The 7,083-nt window shown below is 36.0% G+C and overlaps 2 protein-coding genes across 2 annotated transcripts; both read right to left on the minus strand.

The window, feature by feature from the left end:
- Positions 1-385: 385 nt before the first annotated feature.
- On the minus strand, positions 386-2,513 carry LOC131658581 (isoleucine N-monooxygenase 1-like). Its single transcript, XM_058927860.1, has 3 exons — positions 1,662-2,513; positions 894-1,483; positions 386-494 (listed from the first exon to the last, which is right to left on the minus strand). The coding sequence occupies exons 1-3, from the start codon at positions 2,511-2,513 to the stop codon at positions 386-388; spliced, it is 1,551 nt and encodes a 516-aa protein (XP_058783843.1).
- Positions 2,514-3,999: 1,486 nt separating this feature from the next.
- On the minus strand, positions 4,000-6,846 carry LOC131658582 (uncharacterized). The gene is made up of 4 exons (XM_058927861.1): positions 5,476-6,846; positions 5,302-5,360; positions 4,741-5,163; positions 4,000-4,658 (listed from the first exon to the last, which is right to left on the minus strand). Exons 1-4 carry the CDS (start codon positions 6,844-6,846, stop codon positions 4,085-4,087), a joined length of 2,427 nt encoding a protein of 808 aa, XP_058783844.1. The 3' UTR covers positions 4,000-4,084.
- Between the last annotated feature and the right edge of the window lie 237 nt (positions 6,847-7,083).

Consider the following 7,083-nt stretch of genomic DNA (forward strand, 5'->3'; position numbering starts at 1 on the left):
TATGGGAAAAACCTATGCCAGCTGCGTTGATCCACTGCGATAGTACCGCGACTATTGCAAAAATAGAGAACCGTTATTATAATGGTAAAAGACGTCAAATTAGAAGAAAGCACAGAACTATTAGAGACTGTATCTGTAAAGGAGCTATGAGAGTGGATCATGTATGCACTGATGAAAATTTAACAGATCCTTTGACGAAAGGATTAGCTAGAGAGAAAGTCTATAATACATCATATAAGATGGGACTAATGCCTATAGGAATGTGAGTCGCTCATGATGGTAACCCGACCTAAATGACACCGGTAGTGATTTCACTTAGATTCAATTCACTGGTATGTTTTCAATCTAAAATGTAGATAATAATGTGCATAAACTATATATTCCTTTAAACAAGGCTCAAATTACCTCTATCCTTTAAGGACAATTTTTCTTCTTCAAGTAGTGGAACTACACTCCCATAGATTTGTTTATGAACATCATTTACAAGAGAAGACCTACAAATTCAAGTTAACTCAATCAGTATTGAATTTATAACAACCAAATAGATAAGTCTTTTCTTTCCTTAACTAATTTATTTAGCTGCATAATATCAAGTTCATAAATACATACATTTAAGTACCTTGATTGATCATAGAAGAAAGAAGTCTTAAGTTTTCTGCTGATTCCCTTAACAAAATAAAAGTACACAAGAATACAAGATTTTTAAATTTAGATATCTCAAATAATTTTTCCTATAAAAGATGAGATCTTCTGTAACCTTTATTTCTATATTTTCATATACACTAATCAACAAATTTCATTACAAATGGCATAATAATATAACATAATTGTAAAATAAGTAAAACACGTGTATTTGATACAAATGCCTTAGCTTTTCACTTCAAAAATTATACAAATCTTTTTTCAATCGTGGTTTTGCTACAAGCATCAGTGGCTCATCAGGATTGATTTTTGATATATTTGGATGAATATTCCAACTGAAACCATGGAGCAACCTTGCTAATAAAAAGATAGTCATTGTGGTGCCAAGCTTGACACCAGGACAACCGCGTCTTCCTATACTAAAAGATATGAACTTTAAATCCGGCTCTGTCAAAGATATATCATGTCCATCATTCTTGAGATGACGTTCTGGTTTAAATTTGTAAGGTTCGGTCCAAACTTTTGGATTTCTCCCGAGACCAGTTCTTCCTAGCAATACATGACTACCCTTTGGTATCAAGAAATTTCCAACTATTGTATCATGCGTAGAAAGATGGGCAGGATTGAATGCAGATATGGGATGGAGGCGGAAAGCTTCCCTTGCACAAGCATTCAAGAATTTGAGTTTAGGAATATCTGATTCTTGGACCAACCTATCTTTTCCAACTATGTTGTCCAATTCTTCCATAGCCTTTTCTAATAGTCTGGGTTCATTTATCATTTCGGCCAATGTACATTGAACTGCATTTGATGGATTGTCTATCATCGCCATCATCAATTCCTGCATAGAAATTTAACTTTCGATATTAGTTTAATTTAGATGTACTAAGCAAATATTCTATATTATAGTTGGTTTTACCAATGAAAAGTCTGCTTTATAATTTTTCTAATCTTTAATATAAAAAGTAAATTTTTGGTAAAGGTGGAAGAAAGATAAAAGAAAGTAAATGAAATCTTACAATAGTTTGAGCCTTGATTTCCTTCATTGTCAATAACGGATTATTATTGACATCTTTTAAAGAAATTAAAACATCTAGCAAGTCCTCTTCAACATTCTTTGATCCATCATTCCATTGTTTGATCCTCTCTTCAACGAGAGAATCATGATACTTGTTCATTATCTTCATTGCATTTTTTACCTTTCCCTTATGTCCATCAAAATCAAATAACCTCAACCATGGGATATAATCAGATGCAGAGAAAGCATAAACATGGTTAAGCAATTCGAAAGCAGCATCAACATGTTCTATTTCTTCCACACCAGGGCCTCCATTCGTCATACCCTTTCCGAAGTATCTCGCATTAAAAAATAGTTTTCGGAAAATATTACCGCAATAATGTTGTGTTGCAATCCTAACATTCACAAGGTCGCCATTGTTGCATTTGTTGTACACATACAACATAAGATTATCGGCTTCTTCGTTTCTTTTGTCTTGAAGCCATTGATGTCTGAATGGAGAGAGCAAATCCTTTGCAACGATTTTCTTCATCTTTTTCCATTGTTCGCCAGAGGGTACGAGGGCTGAAGTCAAGTAGCCATTGGTGATGATATCAGTGGCCATGCTTTTTGGTCTTGAAGCAAAATCAGCATCATGTTTTTTCAAGAATTCACAAGCAATGGTGGGACAATTAACAGGGATAACATGAACATTTCCTAGGCGAATACATGCAATATCAGTGTTGAATTGTTCCATAGTTTTGTGTATCCACTCAGTTGGAGACTTGCTTGCAAGCATTTCAGGAAGATTGCCAACTATAGGCCATGGTTTTGGACCTGGTGGCAATTTTGGTATTTTTGGCTTTATATTCATAAAGTGATATCCTAGGAATTTAATAATGATAAAGGCAAAAGACATAACAAATAAAAGAAGCCAAAAGGATTGAGGGAGTAAGAAGAGAAAACTAGGAATGTAACTCATCATAACTCGGTTAAAAATTTCAAAAAGAAAAACAATAATAGGTTTTGAAGGAACAATAATTTAAGTGGTTGAGCTTGGCCACTTAGAGAAGTTGGAATCCTATTTATAGATGGAAAATAAGTTTCGGACAGCACGTGAAGAGTTTTTATAATATGCTTCATACATCTCAAATAGTTCTGTGAAGAGTTTTTATAATATGCTTCATACATCTCAAATAGTTCTAATAAAATGTAATGTTAAATTTGTGTTAGTATTTATGTAACAATATTTATGTATGGCTTATTTAGTCCTGAAGTCCCATAACTTAGTTTATGTTTTCACTTTGGTCCCCTATGTAAAAAACGTTACATGTTAGTCCCTTAAGGAAACTTCCGTTATGAATGTTGATCCATTCCGTTACTTTCAGTCTGAAAACGTTAAATTTGCTGACGTGGCATGCCAACAAGGATTTTTTTTAATTTCTGACTCAGCATAGTGCATTATATTATCGTATTATCATGGTTGCAATTATCTGAATCCATTTTCACGTTTTAGGGCAAACTCGTGCCTCCTCTCCTTCTACATTCATCACCTTCATCTCTTGTTCTTCTTTGTTTCTTCAGTGACCAGCAAATCGAGCGTGTGAAGATGTCTACGAACTCCAGTCACTACTCAAAATCAAACACCCAGAGTTGTGGGTCATTTGGGTCTGTTGTGCTAAGAAGCAAAAGGATTGATTGTTGGTGCCAAGAAGAGTGTGTGATGCGCACGGTTACAGATCTAAACAGTGTTAATGTAGGGAAAAAGTTTTGGGGCTGCAGGAATTACAGGAATCATATGGAGAAGGGATGCAATTTTTTCAAGTGGGTTGGTGATGAGGTTGTTGATGGAAGGGATTTAAAGATTGAAAGGCAAAGGAAGAAGATTTTAAAGTTGAAGAATGAAGTTCTGAGCATGAGAGGATTGTTGAAGAATGCAATAGTTTTTGCTGTTATTAGTCTAGGGTTTAATTTAGTCTTTGTAACTATGTATTTGAAATAGAGGTGTACCAAATCTTGTGAAAGTATGTAAGTTTTATGTTGGTTGAATGAATTGATTTCTAGCAATATTGAGTGTTATTTAAACATCTGTTATATGTTATATACTGATATTGTAAAAATGGTTGCAGATTATGATTTTACTTATATGTATACTTGCATTGATATTGTAACAATATGTATACTTATAGATTGATGACTATATGTATAGTTGTAGATTGATGGCTATATGTAAATATTGACATAAGGAGTAGCATAAAACACTTTGCATTATAAAAGCTATGTGTTCTGTTGACACAAACATAATAAGTTGTTCAATGACACAAACATAACAAAATGGCATGAAAGCCTAAGTACTTGCTCGATGACAGAAACATACAAAATGACATGGAGCCTAGGTTTTTGTTCAGCCTAGATAATACACAAAATACATAAGGGCATAAAAGCCTAATTCAGAATTGCTTCAGACTGGGTTGAATCTTGCTGAGTAGCTTCAGGTTGAGTAGCTTCAGGCTGGCTAGGTCCATGCTGAATTGGCTCAGGCTGAGTAGTTTCAGGTTGAGCAGACTGGCTTGGTGGTGGCAGTTTGCATGTTGATTTGTTGTGCCCCATCATGTGGCACCTACTGCACTTAATGCCAAAGTTTGCCCTTTTGAGTTGAGTCTCATTCCTTATGTTTTCAGATGGGTCTCTAGTTCTCTTCTTCTTTGGCCTTCCTGGCTGCCTCTTGATAGGTGGTGGTTGCAATTCAGCATAGTCCTTCTTCTCCCACAGATTTTCTCCATTGACAGGAAAAATAACACTTGCATAACATGCCTCATAAGTAGATTTTTTGTAACAGTCAGGCACAAAATCTTCAATATCAAGTTGTTGTGATTTCATACAACTCATGGCATGACAACAAGGTAAACCTGTTAGCATCCATAACCTGCAAGAACACAGCTTGGTGGACAAATTCACCACATACTTTTCTCCATTGTTTGAGATGTGCCTCACTTCATAGTCAAACTCACCTGCACGCCTGTAAGAGCAACAAACAATAGCTATAATAAATATCTCAGAATTGCTACACTACAAAACACACATAAGGATTTTTCAAATACCTCACAATCCAATAGTTTGTTCTTCCAGATTCCTTTGTAATTTTTTTCTTGATATTGGGCAAAATATCTCCTTCAAACTTGGCAATTTTCTCTCTATTTGACTCCCACCTTTGCATGAGATATACTCTGATTTCTTCAAGCATGGTAATTATAGGTTTGGCCCTAGAAGTCACAAACACAGAGTTGAAAGCCTCTGACATGTTGTTTACCAAGGCATCACAAAGAGGATATGGCTTGAAGAATGCCTTGCTCCAATATCTAGCTGGCAGCTTTATCAAATGCTTGAAGGCATTCTCATTGACACCCTTCATCTCCAGCATAGCCCTTTCAAATGCATTAGTATAACTAGCTGTAGCAGCTTTCCACATCAATTCCTTGAGTTTGGCACCAGGGAATTTCTTTCTAAAATTGCTATACAAATGCCTACCAAAACATACCATTGTAAATGAGACATCAGAACATACCAGACACATACCAACATAAGAATGTAAATGCAAATGAATATATAGAACAATAAGAATGCAAATTAATACACAGAACATTATATGTATTGAATCCTACCTGACACAGAACCTCTGATCCACTTGAGGCAATAGTTCTTCTAGGGCTGGTAATAGTCCCTAAGAAAATATACAAATTATACAAATTATACATCAGTCCCTTATGGAAATATACAAATTATACATCAGTCCCTTATAGAAATATACAAATTATACATATTATACAGAAGAGTACCTTTTGTTGATCACTTATGAAAGTGTAAGTTTTGCAAATCCTTTCCCCACCAAGATCAGCTATCAGCAACTCAAGGAACCAACTCCATGAATCTTTGGTTTCTCCCTCCACTACAGCATAAGCAATAGGCATCATCTGATCATTGGGATCCCTCCCAATTGCAGCAAGAATCTGTCCACCATAATAACCCTTCAAGAAGCACCCATCCAATCCTATTATAGGCCTGCACTTAAAGAAGCTGTCCTTGCATGCCTTAAAACAAATGTACATTCTCTGAAAATGGGGACTCAGTTGAATTTGAGGATTCTCAATGCTTTCTTCTTCACCTTGGAAAGGTTGACTGGTTACTTTGACTGTTGAACCAGGATTGGCCCTTAGAAGTTCATGTGCATAGTCATGTATCCTTTTATATTGTTCTCTAAATGAGCCATCAACAATGTCAATTGCCTTTGTCTTGGCCCTGTATGCAAGAGTTCTATTGATTCCCACATTCCATTTCTGTTGAGTTTTTTCCATAATGTCAGCTAGCCTTAAATTAGGATTCTCTCTAACATTTTTCTGTATCTTACTACTCAGCCATTTTGAGTTTAACAAATTTACTTTGAAATCCCTACTACAAGTATGTTTGTCAACAATCTTCCTAAGCTGCCATGTTTCCTCATCCTGAATTTTGGCACAATATGCCTCCCATGGACACCCTTTTTTACATATCACTCTCATCCTTTTTTTATCATTTTTCTTGAACTTCATGTCCCTACCATTGTGTATGGCATATGACCTTATGGCATCCTTGAAGTCTTGGTTAGTTGCAAAGTATGTTCCTAACTCCCACTTATAATCCTCCATAGTTTTAGGCATTTTGAAGGTTTGAAATAGAGTCTTTGTCACACAATCATCCTCACTAAAATATTCATCAAATCCTACTTCACTGTTGTCAGTCTCAACATCACTCAAACCCTTCAAATTTACAGGTATTTCTTCTTCATCTACCTCATCATCATCAACTAAAAGGCTTTTTTCCCCAGATGTGGCACTCTCACTAACTTTCTTCTTACTAGGTCTTCCAATCTTCCCCTTCCCTTTTACTTTCCCCTTCCCCTTCCCCTTCCCCTTCCCTTTTACCTTCCCCTTCCCCTTCCCCTTCCTCTTAGCTTTAACTTTTCCTTTACTCTTCCCTTTTCCCTTACCATTTTTTGTCCCATCCTCAGATATTTCAGCATCATCAACTGCCACTGCTTCAGTCATCACCACATCATTATCAGAATCTTCAAAGTTAATTCCTACTGCACTATCTTCACTACCACTTTTCAATCCATCAGTATCTTTGGTCCCCTCAACATCACCACCTTGTAACTCCTCTTCAAAGTACATGCATCCTCCTAGTTCCTATGTCATCTGTCAACTCAACAATGCTATTACTCTCCATTTCATCATGATACCAGAGACTATCTATGTCTGGATAACCTAACTCATTTAACGCGTCTAGTACTTCGAAATAACTCCAAAAGTCAGGATCCACTCGCCAGATTTCCTCTAACCCATCGTACCCTAATTTCGTGAACTCAGAAAAAAAACCCCCGTGATGAACAATGCATTCAAAACGAGTAT

The sequence above is a fragment of the Vicia villosa genome, linkage group LG3, assembly GCF_029867415.1.
Source record: "Vicia villosa cultivar HV-30 ecotype Madison, WI linkage group LG3, Vvil1.0, whole genome shotgun sequence".
Classification (NCBI taxonomy): Eukaryota; Viridiplantae; Streptophyta; class Magnoliopsida; order Fabales; family Fabaceae; genus Vicia; species Vicia villosa.

What these genes read in the sequence shown, in the direction of transcription:
- LOC131658581 (XM_058927860.1), bottom strand. Translation starts at nt 2,513, where the DNA reads ATGAATATAAAGCCAAAAATACCAAAATTGCCACCAGGTCCAAAACCA. An exon ending in AAATCAAGGCTCAAACTATT is followed by an intron (nt 1,484 to 1,661) that starts GTAAGATTTCAT and finishes ATTTCTATGCAG; the next exon opens with GAATTGATGATGGCGATGAT. An exon ending in CCACGATTGAAAAAAGATTT is followed by an intron (nt 495 to 893) that starts GTATAATTTTTG and finishes TTGAATTTGTAG; the next exon opens with GTCTTCTCTTGTAAATGATG.
- LOC131658582 (XM_058927861.1), bottom strand. Translation starts at nt 6,846, where the DNA reads ATGTACTTTGAAGAGGAGTTACAAGGTGGTGATGTTGAGGGGACCAAA. An exon ending in TCATAAGTGATCAACAAAAG is followed by an intron (nt 5,361 to 5,475) that starts GTACTCTTCTGT and finishes ATATTTTCTTAG; the next exon opens with GGACTATTACCAGCCCTAGA. An exon ending in ACAAACTATTGGATTGTGAG is followed by an intron (nt 4,659 to 4,740) that starts GTATTTGAAAAA and finishes TTGCTCTTACAG; the next exon opens with GCGTGCAGGTGAGTTTGACT.